The sequence below is a fragment of the Salmo salar genome, chromosome 02 (genome assembly GCF_965601325.2).
Source record: "Salmo salar chromosome 02, fSalSal1, whole genome shotgun sequence".
Classification (NCBI taxonomy): Eukaryota; Metazoa; Chordata; class Actinopteri; order Salmoniformes; family Salmonidae; genus Salmo; species Salmo salar.
Genome location: NC_138292.1, coordinates 45584727 through 45604848, shown reverse-complemented (window position 1 = coordinate 45604848; position 20122 = coordinate 45584727). Strand labels below are relative to the sequence as shown.

The following is a 20122-nucleotide window of genomic DNA, read 5'->3' as shown; positions in this document are numbered from 1 at the left end:
GTGGTCAATGAGTGACACAGTGAGCTCCAAACGTATTGGGACAGTGACAATTGTTTTGTTGTTTTGGCTCTGTACTCCAGAACTTTGGATTTGAAATGATACAATGACTGACTATGTGGAGTGCAGACTGTCAGCTTTAATTTGAGGGTTTTTTCATCAATATCGGGTGAACCGTTTAGAAATTACAGCACTTTTACAGTCTCCCAATTTTAGGGGACCACAAATTCACTTGTGTATTAAAGTAGTTAAAAGTTGAGTATTTGATCCCATATTCCTAGCACGCAATGACTACATCAAAGCTTGTGACTCTACAAACGTGTTGGATGCATTTTCTGTTTGTTCTTGGTTGTGTTACAGATGCTGTATTATGTCATTTTGGAGTCACTTCTACATGAATGTAGATGCTAGCTACCACGATTACGGATAGGCCTGAATGAATCGTGAATAATGATGAGTGAGAATGTTACAGACGCACAAATATCATACCCACAACACATCACCATCTATCACCATTACAATAAGAGGGGAGGTAAACATTTTGTAAAAAAAATTGTGGGGTATGATATTTTTGCATCTGTAACATTCTCACTCATTAATGTGGCAGTGTTAATAAACATTCTTATTCTTAGTCAAAAATGACACAATACATTATTTACCATTCATTTCAATTGGGCACAAACTAATCTGAAACACCACCAAAACAAAAACAGCAAATGTAGTCGCAAGCTTGATTTAATCATTGTGTGCTAGGAATATGGGACCAAATACTAAACTTTGACTACTTTAATACACATAGGTGAATTTGTCCCAATACTTTTGGTTCCATAAATATTGTGTCACTGTCCTAATACTTTTGGAGCTCACATTAGATGAATATGCACTGCACTCGCACACGTTTGAGGCATCTATTGGCTACTCATTCACGACTGACTAATTTTCATTTAGGAGAAATAGAAAGACCGAGGCCGAAGTGGCTAGTCATTTCCAGGTGAACGGCGCAGGAGACACTTCCTGTGCGCACGCTACTCAGCGGCGGAGTAATGCATCACTGAGGTGAATGAGTCAGTCAGCCACACAAATAGAGATTAGCATACTTCCCATAAAGCTGCATGTAGTATAATGGTAGAGAAAGAGGGGATTTAAAAAAAAATCCCTCTCCGCCATCTATCTACCTAGATGAGATTAAAATAATGATCCCTAGCAGAAGGTCAACACATCTGACGTCAAATACAACAAAAGAAAGCACAAAGAGGGAGATGTGCATTGACTTTCGAAAATCTAATCATATTTACACCTAGCAAGGGGTGAATCACGACTGGTGTCCACATTATGGAGATGAGGGTAAAGTATTCTACATCAGGAGGCAGCACACAAAATATATAACGGCCATTTCAAAACCTGCACATTTGTAGCAGCAGTACACCCGCACTAGTTAAACCACTCTAAAAATAATTTTATATTAGGATAATAAAATGAGGAATTCAAGTGTGCAATGAATAGCCTAACAGCATGCACGGGCATAGCTGACAAAAATGATTACTACTATATGAAAAACAACGTGATTATTATTAAAATCAAGTTTGTATTGAAAATGTGTCTCCTTGCAATCAACATTTGTAAGCAAGCACAGCTATAGCAGGACTATCACACACAATTTTGGAGTTTTGACCAATAGGTGTATGCATGAAAATGGTTCTCTGCTGCCATCTGGTGGTACCACAATGTCATTAATATTAAATCAACACAAACATACTGATAAATTTGTCCAAAATGGTAAGGGGAAAGTATTCAGCCTCTTACCATATTTGTCTCGGAGACCCACGGTGCAACGAAATACTCCACCAAAGGCGACATCTTCCCCAAAGATGACTGAAGGACAGATACATCTCATATTGATTGACAAAGTAACACATAGGCCTAATATTTCTAAAGTGCATGTCTTATTCATGCATATCTTCGAAAACATTGATGAATATATCAACACATTAAATTACAATCCAGACCAGTTTTATTACCTGCGGTGGGGTCGCTGGCGAGAGTGTTGTCCAAGGCACTGGTCACAGATTGAAATAAGTTCATCTTCGTAGTGGGGCCTACAAGAAGTTGGAAGAATTTTATAGAGCGATTAAAAAGTACCAACAGAAATTAATTGAAATCCACATTTTTTATTTGTATATAGATATTGAATAACTAATGAACAGATGGAATCGTTTAATTCATAAATTTTACTTATTTTCATTTGAAACTGAATTGAATGAAAATTGCATTCAGATTTCAAATTCAATTTAGGTTAATATTTAAATTCTATATCAGTTTCAATATGATAAACAATCGCATTCATTGCATGTGTATCAAGTCTACAAACTATAATTTCCAGTTTTAGCAAAGATACATGCTGGCATGTCATGGCTTTAGAAGCTTCTGATAGGCTAATTTACATCATTTGAGTCAATTGGAAGGGTACCTGTGGATGTATTTCAAGGCCTACCATCAAACTCAGTGCCTGTTTGCTTGATATCATGGGAAAATCTAAATAAATCAGCCAAGACCTCAGGAAAACAATTGTAGACCTTCACAAGTCTGGTTCATCCTTGAGAGCAATTTCCAAATGCCTGAAGGTACCACGTTCATCTGTACAAACAATAGTTATGCAAGTATAAACACCATGGGACCACGCAGCTGTCATACTGCTCAGGAAGGAGACGTGTTCTGTCTCCTAGAGATGAACGTATTTTGGTGCGAAAAGTGCAAATTAATCCCAGAACAGCAGCAAAGGACCTTGTGAAAATGCTGGAGGAAACAGGTACAAAAGTATCTATATCCACGGTAAAACGAGTCCTATATCAACATAACCTGAAAGGCCACTCAGCAAGGAAGCAGCCACTGATCCAAAACCGCCATTAAAAAAGCCAGACTACGGTTTGCAACTGCACATGGGGACAAAGATCATATTTTTTTGAGAAATGTCCTCTGGTCTGATGAAACAAAAATAGAACTGTTTGGCCATAATGAACATCATTATGTTTGGAGGAAAAAGGGGGAGGCTTGCAAGCCGAAAAACACCTTCCCAACCGTGAAGCACGGGGGTGGCAGCATCATGTTGTGGGGGTGCTTTGCTGCAGGAGGGACTGGTGCACTTCACAAAATATCATGAGGAAGAAAAATGATGTGGATATATTGAAGCAACATCTCAAGACATCAGTTAGGAAGTAAAGCTTGGTCGCAAATGGGTCTTCCAAATGGACAATGACGCCAAGCATACTTCCAAAGTTGTGGCAAAATGACTTAAGGACAACAAATCAAGGTATTGGAGTGGCCATCACAAAGCCCTGACCTCAATCCTATAGAGAATTTGTGGGCAGAACTGAAAAAGCGTATGTGAGCAAGGAGGCTTACAAACCTGACTCAGTTACACCAGCTCTGTCAGGAGGAATGGGCCAAAATTCACCTAACTTATTGTGGGAAGCTTGTGGAAGGCTACCTGAAACATTTGACCCAAGTTAAACAATTTAAAGGCAATGCTACCAAATACTAATTGAGTGTATGTAAACTTCTGACCCACTGGGAATGTGATGAAATAAATAAAAGCTGAAATAAATACTTGCATATCTGGTGTATATGCGAGTAAAACGTTCACACCTTAGCATTCAGATTCAGTTTGCAAATTCAGTTATCCAAATTTATATTAAAAACCAGAGACAACATCCTGGTACTTTGCCAGCAAGAAATGGTAGAAGAGAACAGATCAAACGCGCCGTGTTAAATAGGTTTCTGGCAGTTTCTGAAGCCAATGTTGCCAATCATTTTAATGATTACTTAATTGTTAAAGTGGGCAAACTTAGGCAGGAAATGTCAACAACTAACAGTGAGCCATCATACTCAAACATAAAAAGACAAATATTGAAAGAAAAGCAATGTAAGTTGGGATTTTGTAAAGTTAGTGTGGGAGAGGTGGAAACAATATTGTTATCGATCAACTATGACAAACCTCCTGGCATTGACAACTTTGATGGAAAGCTGCTGAGGATGGTAGCTCACTCAACAGCCAATCCTATGTGTCATATCTTTAAAATCAGAGCCTAGAGGAAAGTCTTTGTCCTCAGGCCTGGAGGGAAGGCAAAGTCATTCCGCTACCCACGAGTGGTAAAGCGGCCATTTCCAGTTCTAACAGCAGACCTATCAGCTTGCTACCAGCTCTTAGCAAACTGTTGGAAAACATTGTGTTTGACCATATACAATGCCATTTCTCTGTAAACAAATTAACAACAGACTTTCAGCATGCTTATAGAGAAGGGCACTCAACATGTGCTGCACTGACAAATGGCTGAAGATTGGTTGAAAGTAACTGACAATAGGAAGATTGTGGAAGCTGTACTGTTAGTTATCATTGCAGCCTTTGATATTATTGACAATAACCTGTTGAGAAAACATACAGTACCAGTCAAAAAAGTTAGGACACACCTACTCATTTCAAAGGGTTCTCTCTATCAAGACTGTTGGAAAAGCATTCCAGGTGAAGCTGGTTGAGAAAATGCCAAGTGTGTGCAAAGCTGTCATCAAGGCAAAGGGTGGCTACTTTGAAGAAACTCAAATATAAAACATTAAAAATAAACAAATATATTTGTTTAACACGTTTTTGGTTACTACATGATTCCATATGTGTTATTTCATAGTTTTGATAAAGAAAAACCTTTGAATGACTAGGTGTGTCCAAACTTTTGACTGGGACTGTATGTAGTATGGCTTTTCAACCTCTGCCATATCATAGATTCAGAGCTATCGAATAGAACATAGATGGTTACCTTTAAATAGAAGCTCCTCTAACATCAAACATGTAAAGTGTGGTGTACCGCAGGGCAGTGCTCGAGGCCCTCTACTATTTTCTATTTTTAGCAATGACCTGCCACTGGCATTAAACAAAGCACGTGTCCATGTATGCTGCTGATTCAATCATATACGCATCAGCAACCCCAGCTATTGAAGTCACTGAAACCCTTAACAAAGTGTTTGTCTGTTTTGGTATGGGTAGCCAGAAATAAACTGGTCCTGAACATCTCTAAAATTAAGAGCATTGTATCATTACCTACAGTTGAAGTTGGAAGTTTACATACACCTTAGCCAAATACGTTTAAACTCAGTTTTTCACAACTCCTGACATTTAATCCTAGTAAAAATTCCCTGTCTTAGGTCAGTTAGGATCCCCACTTTATTTTAAGAATGTGAAATGTCAGAATAATAGTAGAGAGAATTATTTCTTTCATCACATTCCAATTGGGTCAGAAGTTTACATACACTCAATAAGTATTTGGTAGCATTTCCTATAAATTGTTTAACTTGGGTCAAACATTTCAGGTAGCCTTCAAGAAGCTTCCCACAATACGTAGGGTGAATTTTGGCCCATTTCTCCTGACAGAGCTGGTGTAACTGAGTCACGTTTGTAGGCCTCCTTGCTCGCACATGCTTTTTCAGTTCTGTCCACACATTTTCTATAGGATTGAGGTCAGGGCTTTGTGATGGCCAATCTAATACCTTGACTTTGTTGTCCTTAAGCCATTTTTCCAAAACTTTAGAAGTATGCTTGGGGTCATTGTCCATTTGGAAGACCCATTTGCAACCAAGGTTTAACTTCCTGACTGATTTCTTGAGATGTTGCTTCAATATATCCACATCATTTTCCTCCCTCATGGTGCCATCTATTTTGTGAAGTGCACCAGTCCCTCCCGCAGCAAAGCACCCCCACAACATGATGCTGCCACCCCCGTGCTTCACGGTTGGGATGGCGTTCTTCGGCTTGCAAGCCTCCCCCTTTTTCCTCCAAACATAACAATGGTCATTATGGCCAAACAGTTCTATTTTTGATTCATCAGACCAGAGGACATTTCTCCAAAAAGTATGATCTTTTCCCCATGTGCAGTTGCAAACCATAGTCTGGCTTTTTTAATGGTGGTTTTGGAGCAGTGGCTTCTTCCTTGCTGAGTGGCCTTTCAGGTTATGTCGATATAGGACTCGTTCTACTGTGGATATAGATACTTTTGTACCTGTTTCCTCCAGCATCTTCACAAGGTCCTTTGCTGCTGTTCTGGGATTGATTTGCACTTTTAGCACAAAAGTACGTTCATCTCTAGGAGACAGAACGCGTCTCCTTCCTGAGCAGTATGACGACTGCGTGGTCCCATGGTGTTTATACTTGCGTACTATTGTTTGTACAGATGAACGTGGTAGCTTCAGGCGTTTGGAAATTGCTCCCAAGGATGAAACAGACTTGTGGAGGTCTACAATTCTTTTTCTGAGGTCTTGGCTGACTTTTTTTGATTTTCCCATGATGTCAAGCAAAGAGGCACTGAGTTTGAAGGTAGGCCTTGAAGTACATCCACAGGTACACCTCCAGTTGACTCCAATTTATGTCAATTAGACTATCAGAATGCCATGACAATTTCATGACATAATTTTCTGGAATTTTCCAAGCTGTTTAAAGGCACTGTCAACTTAGTGTATGTAAACTTCTGACCCACTGGAATTGTGATACGGTGAATTATAAGTGAAATAATATGTCTGTAAACAACAATTACTTGTTGTAAAGAAAAATTACTTGTGTCATGCACAAAGTAGATGTCCTAACTGACTTGCCAAAACTATAGTTTGTTAACAAGAAATTTGTGGAGTGGTTGAAAAATGTGTTTTAATGACTCCAATCTAAGTGTATGTAAACTTCCGACTTCAACTGTAAGTTCTAGACCTCAGCTGAATCTGGTAATGAATGGTGTGGCTGTTGAACAAGTTGAGGAGACTAAATGAATTGGCGTTACCTTAGATTATAAGCTGTCATGGTCAAAACATAGATTCAAAGGTTGTAAAGATGGGGAGAGGTCTGTCCAATGATAAAGAGATGCTCTGCTTTTTTGACACCACAAGCCACAATGCAATTCCTGCACGCTCTAGCTTTATTTTATCTTGATTATTGTCCAGTCATATGGTCAAGTGCTGCAAAGAAAGACCTAGTTAAGCTGCAGCAGAACAGAGCAGCATGTCTTGCGCTTCATTGGAATCAGAGGGATAATATTAATACTATGCATGCCAGTCTCGCTTGGCTAAGAGTTGAGGAAAGACCGACTGCGTCACTTCTTGTTATTATAAGAAACATTGTGTTGGAAATTCCAAAAATTGTTTGCATAGTCAACTTACACACAGCACTCACACTTACCCCACCAGACATGCCACCAATGGTCTATTCACGGTCCCCAGGTCCAGAACAAATTCACAGAAACGTACAGTATTATACAGAGCCATGAATGCATTAAACTCCCTTCCATCTTATATAGCGCAAGTGAATAGCAAACCTGGTCTAAAAAAATAAATAATCCACACCTCTCGGCACAACACCTCTCCCCCATGTGACCTACTTGTTATGTGTATGTACTGACATGTATGTGTAACAGATATGAGCGTACACACACGTTAATGTTTTAAATGTAAATTGTTAATAAATGCTATTTGGCCCCATAACAATTTCTCATGTCATCTGACCATAGCACCAGTTCCAATCCAAGTGCCAATAGCGTTTATCAAAACGCTAAGCATTTACATTTGTTGGATGACATGAAAATATAGCTTTTTGGTCACGCACACCAGTGGTGGGTTAGGCGTCAAAATAAGGATGCATAAGTAGAAAATAAGCCTATACCTACTGTAAAGTATGGTTGTGGATCTGATTTTAATGGGGCCATTTTACTTCCACTGGTCCTGGGGCCCATGTTAAGGTCAACAGCATCATGAACTTTACCTAGTACCCTGATATTTTGGCCAAAAAACCTGGTTGCCTCTGAGGCTGAAACTAGGTCGGAGGTGGATCTTCCAAGTCCCCAAGTGACCCCAAATCCAAAGAAATTGTTAATTGACCACAAAAATCGACATTTTGCTATGGCCATGTCAGAATATCAAGGATCTGGAAATATTATGTATAGAGTTCTCCAGTCTCAAAAAACATTTTAGAAAAAGGCTCAGTGCCATTATCCTCACAAAAGGTGAGGTATTGAAAGGTATATTAAAAAAAATATATATATATATATAAAAACTGGGGAGAAAATCATTTTGACCCATATCTTTTTAGAAAAAATATTTTAAATTGTTAAACAAAATCTTTCTCTGAGCAATTGTTTTAGTATAAAATACACATTTCGTATTTTTTTTTTGCATACAATTAAGCACAGGATTTGTATTATTTATTTTATATACATTTTTTTGCCAATAAGGGTGCCAATAATTTTAGACATGACTAACTGGGTTCAAACTCAAATCTACTGCACAACAACACTTTCTATGGCAAACAGAAGCAGAAGGTTCTGTGTACCCCAATGAGAGTGCAACAGAGGTGCATTAGTGATCTATGCACGTGATGAGCAACATTATTGCCTTCAACCTGAAGACATTAGTTTGACTGATGGGGTTTTAACCCAGGTCTCCTGTGCACCACACAATGTAACTTTTCAGGTCTCTAACCAGTTACTCATCACGCAAGCGTCACAAGTCACAGAACCAATGCCTAGGCCTTAGCTCCGCAGGCTAACAAAGTCTTAACCCAGTCAGTCATGTTTTTTGAAAAAACATTGAACCTTTATTTAACTAAGCACGTTAGTTAAGAACAAATTTTTTATTTACAATGACGGCCTACCGAGGAACAGTGGGTTAACTGCGTTGTTCAGGGGCAGAATTACAGATTTTTACCTTGTCAGCTCAGGGAATCGACAAGTACCCTTGCCAGAGACATGAAACTAAAGTAGTCAGCATGCTTCAGTTTGGCTGCCGGCTAGCCAAACCGAACGAGTGTGCTCGAATACTCCCTTAAAATACCTTTACTTGCCCTTACGAGTGGCGCAGCGGTCTAAGGCACTGCATTGCAGTGCTGAGCAGTCACTACAGCCTCGGATTCGATCCCAGGCTGTGTTACAGCCAGCCATGACCGGGAGACCCATGAGGCGGCACCCAATTGGCCCAGTGTCATCCGGGTTAGGGGAGGGATTTCCTTGTCTCATCGTGCTCTAGCGACTCCTTGTGGTGGGCTGAGCGCCTGCAAGCTGACTTTGGTCAACAGTGTTTACTCCGACACATTGGTGTGGCTGGCTTCTGGGTTAAGCAAGCAGTGTGGGTTAAGCAGGCAGGGTCATATTTCGGAGGACGCATGGCTCTCGACCTTCACGTCTCCCGAGTCCGTAGGGGAGTTGCAACAATGTGACAAGACTAACTACCAATGTGACAAGACTAACTACCAATTGGATACCACAAAATCACAGAGAAAAAGGGGTAAAAAAATTCTAATAATTGAAAAAAAACATTTGCTTGAAAAAAATAATTGGAAAAAAAAAAAACGCAATAGTGCAGTTTGTCCATTATGAGACGCCGTAGCAAGTATGCACTTCCTCAAATAGTCAGAATTCTAACAAGATATGTCATTCATTTTGATGTTTTTGCAAAGGAGATCCTAGTCACGCAATTTTACATCCAACTAAGATGTTTGGTGCAGTATTTCTCAATGAAAAAATGTGCATGAAAACGAGTCATCCCAAAGACTTTATTGAAGAATCCCTACTGTTGACCAATCACCTGATTAAGGGACGTAGACTTCGACTTGCCTCTAGAAAAAAAAAACGCCCAGCGTGTCCTCAAACAGCTGAAAAATGAACAAAAACAAGAAAATATCGTCATAATATAGTATATGCACAACTGTTTCGGCTGGGAAGCATGCGGACACCTTAACATGTCAAACAAACACGTCTTCAGGTCTCAGGCAAGGTTCTCATCACATAAGCATGGGTCACTAAACCACATTCTTTTGATGCGTAACCTTGCTGGATCTTGAAGACTTGGATTAGTGTAGCAGATAGGGTTTTGTGAAACTCACTCCTCAGCCTGAAGCGTCGCCCCTTTGAAGGAGGCCTTTTGTAGCCCTTTCCTGCAGTCAAATTACCTAGTGGCCTCATGAGTAGAATGTTAATATTTTTCATAATTTCGGGGGGGGGGGGGGGGGCAGAAAATCTGATGTTTCTATGTCAAACAGTTGCGTTATAATTCTTATAATACAAACTCAAAATGTAATACATTTCAACTCTATATCTGACATGATACAGGTGTCTTTTTTTTAAAGAACAAAACCATGTGTGAGAGGTGTATACTTTTGTTTCAAAGTAGATTTGTTTAAGACTACCAAGAAACACTGTGTGACCCTGATTGCAGTAAATGGTTAATAGCCTGATGGGATGGAACACTTCAAATGTTTTGTATATTTTATTGTATGGGCAGTCACATGTGTTTGAGGCAGAGGTCCTGAGTTCAACTTTCGATATAAGAGGAATTAGGGGGGGGGGTCGCGGTACTCAATAAGCAAGCAGTATGTCATCCTTTACATTAACTTCCTCATCTCATCCATATGGGCTTCAGCTAAGTGGGTTAACCGTCTTGTGACATCCAGGATATATTCCGTTCAATCTTTTACCCAGATTTCAGCAGAAATGTAGAGAAGCAAAATTTGTTTTTGTTTTTTTAAAAGAACCACCAGTCAGGAAAATACAGACAGCTGATACTACACTGAGCAAAAATCTGTTTTTAGTTAGTTGAAAAAGAACATTTCAGATATGTTCCATACGCACAAAAAGCTTAGTTCTCTCAAATTTTGTGCAGAAATGTGTTTACGTCCCTGTTACAGAGCATTTGTCCTTTGCCAAGATAATCCATCCACCTGACAGGTGTGGCATATCAAGAAACTGATTAAACAGCATGATCATTACACAGGTGCAACTTATGCTGGGGACAATAAAAATCCACTTCAAAATGTGCAGTTTTGTCACAGCACATTGCCACAAATGTCTCAAGTTTTGAGGGAGCGTGCAATTGGCATGCTGACTGCAGGAATGTCCACCTGAGCTGTTGCCAGAGAATTTAATGTTCATTTCTCTACCATATGCTGCCTCCAACGTAGTTTTAGAGAATTTGGCAGTAAGTCCAACCGGCCTCACAAACGCAGACCACATGTAACCACGCCAGCCCATGACCTTCACACCTGGCTTCTTCACCTGCAGGATCATCTGAGGGGATGTGGGGGGTGCTGAGGCGTATTTATGTCTGTAATGAAGCCCTTTTGTGGGGGAAAACGAATTCTGATTGGCTGGGCCTGGGCCTGGCTCCCCAGTGAGTGGGCCTATGCCCTCCAAGGACCACCCATGGCAGCACCCCTGCCCAGTCATGTGAAATCCATAGTTTTGGGCCTAATGCATTTATTTCAATTTACTGATTTCCTTATATGAACTGTAACTCAGTAAAATCTTTGAAATTGCGTTTATATTTTAGACCCACAGAGAGAGAGAACTGCTCCTTAAAGTAACTAACTTTGGCCTTCCGGATAGCCTGAGTGCACTCATTTCTAATTTGCCTGAACAAGAGCCAGTCAGAGTATGCGTGTGCCGAGGCTGTCGCCAAATGCAATTGTTGAGGTGGAGTAACTCTGCAACATCACGGTCGAACCAGTGGCTGAACCTGTTTTTAATTCTCATTTTCTTTATGGGGGTGTGTTCGTTAACAATACCACTGAAAATATAAAAAAAAGGAAGGTCCAAGCATCTTCAACAGAGGGGATCAAGCTGATTCTATACCATTTTACAGACAACAACTATTACGCAGAATTATTGAAAAACCCTGTTAAATGACAGTATCGATGTGTTTAATCATATTAAAGTACGTCTTTATGTTTGAAGCATTGAATTTTTGCAATCACATACATTATTTTGATGTGTGCCCATGAGTTGTTCACACCGTAACATAGGAAGATACGAAATGTTACGAGGTTACAGCACACTTCTGAGGTCTCCATACAAAAGTGAGTCACAGCAATATCCAGGAATTTCACAGGATCAATGTCAATGTATAAATTATTAAATGCTTAGTATATGATAACAACAAACAGTATCATAAATGTAGGAAAGAAAGGTTGCGTTTTATGTCACACGATTTTAGCCAAATCTGTGAAGACTCCAAGCATGAGAAAGGTGTTGATTCAACTCATTAATAATTAGCTGTAATGAATATATCTATGTTCCCCCTTTATATCTTAATGTTTCCTGGTGTTTAAAGGCAAATTTTGAATTACTTTGTTAGAAAGTTTGCAACAGCTCCAAACAGCTGTCCACGACAAGAAACGCTCACTGGTACCCTAGAACAGCGGTCCCCAACCACCAGAACGCGGTCCATTCACTACAGGGCCACACGAAGGATAAATCATTATTTATTTAAAAATCGGTCAAATAAAAGAATTGTATACAATTATAGGCCATTTGTGCAGTAATTACATTGACTTTGGTGTAGTCTCTTGGTCCTTTTCTCACCACTCTAATATCTGTCACGCCCACAACAGTTTACAGATTTTGAACTTGAGTAATGCGTGCGCTGCGAGTGCATCATGGTCTGTGTGAGCTGTGTTGCCCGCCAACTTTGTACTAGCTAGCTACGTTAGCTGACATGAATAAAAACAACCGTCGCTGTAGAGCTTCTTCTGAAGGGGTAAGAGAGATAAGGGCCCAACGACGATGTCGATAATGCAGAGACAGCAGAGCCCGAAAATGCATTTTTTTTTTACCCTCATTCAATATTAAATATGATGAGTCCAACCTAAAATATGGCTTTATTGCGACAGGTGACTTGAATGCTCCAAGTCACCTGTGCGTAGTATGTGGAGATAGGGCTTCATTGCCTCGTTAGATAGCCTCAAAACTGCTTCGGCAAAGCAAATCCAAGCACCCGGCATTGAAAGACAAACCTGTTGAATTCTTTGAGCGAAGAAAACGTGAACAAGGACAGAAGCAAGTCTTGAAAGCCACCGCATCAACAAACGTGGCTGCACTGAGAGCGTCATACTTAGTGGCTAGCCATATTGCTAAGGCCAAGAAGCCTTTCATTACTGGCGAGGAGTTGATTCTACCTGCTGCTAAGGACATTTGCCGTGAACTCTTAGGAGAGACTGCAGCTAAAAAGACAGCAAAGGTTCCTCCGGCCACCCGTCAGTTAGATACGAAATGAAATAAGACAATTAATGAAATAGCGGAGGACGTTGAGGCACAACTGTTTAGAGGCTTAACAAGTCACCGTGGTATGCAATCCAGGTTGACGAATCTACCGATTAGGACAACAAGGCAACACTTCCTGTTTATGTGCGATATATATTTCAGGATGATGTGCATGAGGATATGTTGTGTGCGCTGTCCCTGCCAACTAACACAATGGCCACAGAACTATTCAAGTCTTTGGATGATTACATGTCAGGAAAATTGGATTGGTCATTCTGTGTTGGCGTATGAACGGATGGGGCTGCTGCCATGACTGGATGGCTGTCCGGTTTCGCTACCCGGGTTAAAGAGGTTGCGCCTGAATGTGAGTCTACGCACTGTCATTCACAGAGCTGGCTAGCTGAAAAATGTCACCTGAATTTAACGTCGTATTGAATGATGTTATTAAAGTTATCAATCACATCAAAGCACACGTCCTTAACTCACGTCTGTTTGGGTAGCTTTGTGAGGAAATGGACGCAGAGCACAAAGCCTCCTCTTATACATAGAAGTCAGATGGCTATCCAGGGGGACACCGCTTGCCAGCGTTTGAGTTACGAGAGCCCCTGCGGATATTTCTTTGAGAAAAAAAGTCACCACTGGCAGCACATTTCAATGACGAGGAATGGGTCGCAAAACTTGCTTACCTGTGCGACATATTCAACCTGCTCAACAAACTCAATCTGTCACTTCAGGGGAGAATGACACCTGTCATTAAGTTGGCAGATAAAGTCATTAAGTTGCATTCAAAGCCAAACTGGAACTGTGGGGATGGCGAGTGGGCAGGGGCATATTTGACATGTTCCAAACATTAGCAGGGATTTTGGGAGAGACTGAGACTGGGCCGTCTTTCTCCCACCTGGTGCGCCTTCACCTAGCTTCGCTATCAACAGAGTTCGAGTGTTACTTCCCAACCCATTTGTGAATCGTCCATGTCCGGTAAGGAAGAAGATCAACTCGAGGTTGCAAATGACTGTGGCCTTAAAAAGTATGTTCGAGATAACTTAATCTCTGCCGACCTTCTGGATTAAAATCAAGGCTGAATATCCTGAGATGGCCACAAAAGCACTGAAAACGTTGCTTCCATTTCCAACATTTGATCTCTGCGAAGCAGGGTTTTCGACAATGACAGCAACAAAAAACGAAAATCAAATCAAATATTATTAGGTCACATGCGCCGAATACTTACTTACAAGCCCCTAACCAACAATGTGGTTTGAAAAAATATGGATAAGAATAAAAAATAAAAGTAACAAGTAATTAAAGAGCAGCAGTAAAACAACAACAGTGAGACTATATATAGGGGGGTACTGGTACATTGAGGTAAAATGAACATGTAGGTAGAGTTATTAAAGTGACTATGCATAGATGATAACAACAGCGAGTAGCAGCGGTGTAAGAGGGGGCAATGCAAATAGTCTGGGTAGCCATTTGATTAGCTGTTAAGGAGTCTTATGGCTTAGTGTAAAAGCTGTTTAGAAGCCTCTTGGACCTAGACTTGGCGCTCCAGTACTGCTTGCCGTGCGGTAGCAGAGAGAACAGTCTATGTGGCTGGAGTCTTCGACAATTTTAAGGGCCTTCCTCTGACACCGCCTGGTAGAGAGGTCCTGGATGGCAGGCAGCTTGGCCCCAGTGATGTACTGGGCCGTTCGCACTACCCTCTGTAGTGCCTTGCAGTTGGAGGCCGAGCAGTTGCCATACCAGGCAGTGATGCAACCAGTCAGGATGCTCTCAATGGTGCAGCTGTAGAACCTTTTGAGGATCTGAGGACCCATGCCAAATCTTTTTAGTCTCCTGAGGGGGAATAGGTTTTGTCATGCACTCTTCACAACTGTCTTGGTGTGCTTGGACCATGTTAGTGACGTGGACACCAAGAAACTTCAAGCTCTCAACTTGCTCCACTGCAGCCTCGTCGATGAGAATGGGGGCGTGCTTGGTCCTCTTTTTCCTGTAGTCCACAACGATCTCCTTTTTCTTGATCACATTGAGGGAGAGCTTGTTGTCCTGGCTCTACACGGACAGGTCTCTGACCTCCTCCCTACACGCTGTCACTGTTGTGTCATCAGCAAAATTAATGATGGTGTTGGAGTCGTGCCTGGCCATGCAGTCATGAGTGAACAGGGAGCACAGGAGGGGACTGAGCAGGAGCCCCTGTGTTGAGGATCAGCGTGGCGGATGTGTTGTTACCTACCCTTACCACCTGGGGGAAACCCGTCAGGAAGTCCAGGATCCAGTTGCAGAGGGAGCTGTTTAGACCCAGTGTCCTTGGCTCATTGATGAGCTTTGAGGGCACTATGGTGTTGAATGCTGAGCTGTAGTCAATGAACAGCATTCTCACATAGGTGTTCCTTTTGTCCAGGTGGGAAAGGGCAGTGTAATAGAGACTGCATCATCTGTGGATCTGTTGGGGAAGTATGTGAATTGGAGTGGGTCTAGGGGTTCTGGGATAATGGTGTTGATGTGAGCCATGACCAGCCTTTCAAAGCACTTCATGGCTACAGACTTGACTGCTACAGGTCAGTAGTCGCTTAGGCAGGTTACCTTAGTGTTCTTGGGCACAGAGACTATGGTGGTCTGCTTGATACATGTTGGTATTACAGACTCGGTCAGGGACAGGTTGAAAATGTCAGTAAAGACACTTGCCAGTATGTCAGCGCATGCTCGGAGTACACGTCCTGGTAATCCATCTGGCCCTGCGGCCTTGTGAATGTTGACCTGTTTAAAAGGTCTTAATCACATCGGCTGCGAAGAGTGTGATCACACAGTCTTCCAGAACAGCTGGTACTCTCATGCATGTTCCGGTGTTATTTGCATCGAAGCGAGCATAGAAGTAGTTTAGCTCATCTGGTAGGCTTGTGTCACTGGACAGCTCTTGGCTGTGCTTCCCTTTGTAGTCTGTAATGGTTTGCAAGCCCTGCCACATCCGACGAGTGTCTGAGCCGGTGTAGTACGATTCGATCTTAGTCCTGTATGACGCTTTGCCTGTTTGATGGTTCGTCGGAGGGCATAGCGGGATTTCTTATAAGCTTCCGGGTTAGAGTCCCGCTCCTTGAAAGCAGCAGCTCTAGCCTTTAGCTCAGTGCGGATGTTGCCTGTAATCCATGGCTTCTCGTTGGGGTATGTACGTACAGTCACTGTGGGGACGACGTCATCGATACACTTATTGATGAAGCCAATGACTGATGTGTTGTACTCCTCAATGCCATCGGAGGAATCCCTGAACATATTCCAGTCTGTGCTAGCAAAACAGTTCTGTAGCTTAGCATCTGCTTCATCTGACCACTTTTTTTATTGATCTAGTCACTGGTCACTGCTTTAATTTTCGCTTGTAAGCAGGAATCAGGAGGATAGAACTATTCTCAGATATGCCAAATGGAGGTCGAGGGAGAGCTTTGTATGCATCTCTGTGTGGAGTGAAGGTGGTCCAGAGTTCTTTTCCCTCTGGTTGCACATTTAACATGCTGATAGAAATTTGGTCAAACGGAGTTAAGATACCCTGCATTAAAGTCCCCGGCTACTAGGAGCGCCGCCTCTGGGTGAGCGTTTTCTTGTTAGCTTATGGCGGAATACAGCTCATTCAATGCTGTCTTAGTGCCAGCCTCTGACTGTGGTGGTATGTAAACAGCTAAGAAAAAAACTGATGAAAACTCTAGGTAGGTAGTGTGGTCTACAGCTTATCATAAGATACTCTACCTCAGGCGAGCAACAACTCGAGACTTCCTTAGATATTGCACACCAGGTGTTATTAACAAAAACACAGTCTGCCGCCCCTTGTCTTACCAGACACCGCTCTTCTATCCTGCCGGTGCAGCGTATAACCAGCCAGCTTTATGTTGATAGTGTCGTCGTTCAGCCACGTCTCCATGAAGCATAAGATATTACAGCTTTGAATGTCCCGTTGGTAGATTGATCTTCCGCGTAGGTCATATAATGTAAAGCTACAGTTGAAATCGGAAGTTTACATACATTTAAACACCGTTTTTCACAATTCCTGACATTTAATCCTAAAATAAATTCGGTCTTAGGTCAGTTAGGATGCCCACTTTATTTTAAGAATGTGAAATGTCAGAATAATAGTAGAGAGAATTATTTCTTTCAGCTTTTATTTCTTTCATCACATTCCCAGTTGGTCAGAAGTTTACATACACTCAGTTAGTATTTGGTAGCATTGCCTTTAAATTGTTTAACTTGGGTCAAATGTGTCAGGTAGCCTTCCACAATAAGTTGGGTGAATTTTGGCCCATTCCTCCTGACAGAGCTGGTGTAACCGAGTCAGGTTTGTAGGCCTCCTTGCTCACATACGCTTTTTCAGTTCTGCCCACAAATTTTCTATAGGATTGAGGTCATGGCTTTGCAATGGCCACTCCAATACCTTGACTTTGTTGTCCTTAAGCCATTTTTCCAAAACTTTAGAAGTATGCTTGGGGTCATTGTCCATTTGGAAGACCCATTTGCAACCAAGCATTAACTTCCTGATGTCTTGATGTTGCTTCAGTATATCCACATCATTTTCCTACCCCATGATGCTATCTATTTTGTGAAGTGCACCAGTCCCTCCTGCAGCAAAGCACCCCCACAACATGATGCTGCCACCACCGTGCTTCACAGTTGAGATGGTGTTCTTCAGCTTGCAAGTCTCCCCCTTTTTTCTCCAAACAAAACAAAGGTCATTGTTTCATCAGACCAGAGGTCATTTCTCCAAAAAGTACGATCTTTGTCCCCATGTGCAGTTGCAAACTGTATACTGGCTTTTTTATGGCGGTTTTGGAGCAGTGGCTTCTTCCCTGCTGAGCGGCCTTTCAGGTTATGTCGATATAGGACTCGTTTTATTGTGGATATAGATACTTCTGTACTTGTTTCCTCCAGCATCTTCACAAGGTCCTTTGCTGTTGCTCTGAGATTGATTTGCACTTTTTGCACCAAAATACGTTCATCTCTAGGAGACAGAACACGTCTCCTTCCTGAGCTGTATGACGATTGCATGGTCCCATGGTGTTTATACTTGCATACTATTGTTTGTACAGATTTACGAGGTACCTTCAGGCGTTTGGAAATTGCTCCCAAGGTTGAACCAGACTTGTGAAGGTCTACAATTTTTTGAGGTCTTGGCTGATTTCTTTTGATTTTCCCATGATGTCAAGCAAAGAGACACTGAGTTTGAAGGTAGGCCTTGAAATACATCCACAGGTACACCTCCAATTGATTCAAATTATGTCAATTAGCCTATCAGAAGCTTTAAAGCCATGACATCATTTTCTATGGTGTTTAAAAGGCACAGTCAACTTAGTGCATGTAAACTTCTGACCCACTGGAATTGTGATACAGTGAATTATAAGTGAAATAATCTGTCTGTAATCAATTGTTGGAAAAATTACTTGTGTCATGCACAAAGTAGATGTCCTAACCGACTTGTCAAAACTATAGTTTGTTAACAAGAAATTTGTGGAGTGGTTGAAAAACAAGTTTTAATGACTCCAACCTAAGTGTAAGTAAACTTCCGACTTCAACTGTATTTTATTGTCCAAAGATTGCACATTTGCTAGCTGGATGGAAGGAAATTAAGGTTTATTCGATCGCCTACGAATTCTCAGAAGGCAGCCCGCCTTCCGGCCCCTTTTTTTCTCCGCCGCCTCTTCACACAAATCACGGGGATCTGGGCCTGTTTCTGAGAAAGCAGTATATCGTTGGCGTCGGCCTCGTCAGACTCGTTATAGACAAAAAAAGGATTCTGCCAGTCCGTGGTGAGTAATCGCAGTTCTGATGTCCAGAAGTTATTTTCGGTCATAGAGACGGTAGCGGCAACAATATGTACAAAATACGTTTTAAAAAATAAGTTGCAAATAAACCAACAAAAAAACAATCCGTTGGGGGCACTTGAAACGTCTGCCTTCTTCTCCAGCGCCATCTTACAATTACGGAGAAGGCTGGACATAAGGAACACCCTTCAGGTGTCACTGTCTCCCATCACCCCTAGATGGGACAGTCTTGTTGGCACGAAACAAGCTCAGGGCACCCACTAATTCAGCAACATGTTGAGTTGTAATGTTTTTATTATATGGTCATTAGAGAAAAATATGCACATTATGTTTTTATAACATTAGACCTATTAAACTAAAATGTTATGAAAAAGCGGCTATACTAAACCTATAGGCCTAATTGATATTCCTGTCGTGTCCCCCCCCCCCACAAAAAAATAACAAATATATAGTCTATGTAAGACCTGTCCATGGTGCAAAAAAGGTTGGGGACCGCTGCCCTAGAAAGACTCATGTGACAGCCGTCTACATCTGCCAAACAAAAGTCTGGGCATGCAACACAGCCAACCTGCCAACAACAGAATAAAAAAAGCAAAGCATAAAAATAAAACAAATACAAATACAAAAAATTAAAAACAGAAAAAGCAAAGCATGAATGCAGCTGGAATAACGTTAACTAGCTAGCTAATTGTATCATGTTAGTTAGAAAGCTAAAAATGTACAGATCACCCATTGAAGATATTTTCAAATGATCTTTACCTTTTCAGCAAAGATTGTTGTCTGTATGACAAATTATTTGAGAACGCAAGGGCATTCATTCACTTACCATACTCTGTGGGGACAGGGTCCGGGTGGTAGGTGAAGTGCGCAGCATTCCTTTTTTGTGTTTTTGTTTGGGATAAGCAATTCGGGGATAACCTCAGCAGAGTGATCCCAAACAAGCTCTGATCACCGATATTTACATTCGCGATGGAGGCTTTTGAGCCTGCACCTCTGAGCAGAAACCGTGCAGCAGCCGCCATTGCTGTTGTGAGTGTTCTGAACAGGAAGAAGAGAATGATGACAGAGTCCCTTTCAGTCGAAAGGTGCTGTGATTGGTTGAAACAGTGGGTGGTGTCAGTGGATTCAGCCTCTTGTCCAATCGCCCTACATCGACCCTGAACACTGAGGGAGTTATTTTACGCTGGCCCACGTTGACGTGTCCTCGGTCATGTTATCATCAAGACAGCATGGCATCGTCCATAAAATAAATGTTTTATATGTGTTTTATTGGGAAGGCAG

At 41.5% G+C, this 20122-nt stretch overlaps 1 protein-coding gene across 2 annotated transcripts in view; it reads right to left on the bottom strand.

The window, feature by feature from the left end:
- The window catches only part of LOC100194712 (2-oxoisovalerate dehydrogenase subunit beta, mitochondrial), a 93710-nt gene extending 73802 nt beyond the window's left edge, over positions 1-19908 (bottom strand). Inside the window, exons 1-3 of one of the 2 annotated variants that reach the window (XM_082963488.1) lie at positions 19668-19908; positions 2016-2093; positions 1801-1869 (exon numbers count right to left, since the gene is read on the bottom strand). In XM_082963488.1, coding sequence (XP_082819614.1) covers positions 1801-1869; positions 2016-2093; positions 19668-19863 — 343 coding nt within the window. In that variant the 5' untranslated portion in view covers positions 19864-19908. The remainder of the gene's footprint in view (positions 1-1800; positions 1870-2015; positions 2094-19667) is intronic. The other variant, XM_014168458.3, reaches the window with a different exon arrangement.
- Positions 19909-20122: the final 214 nt, after the last annotated feature.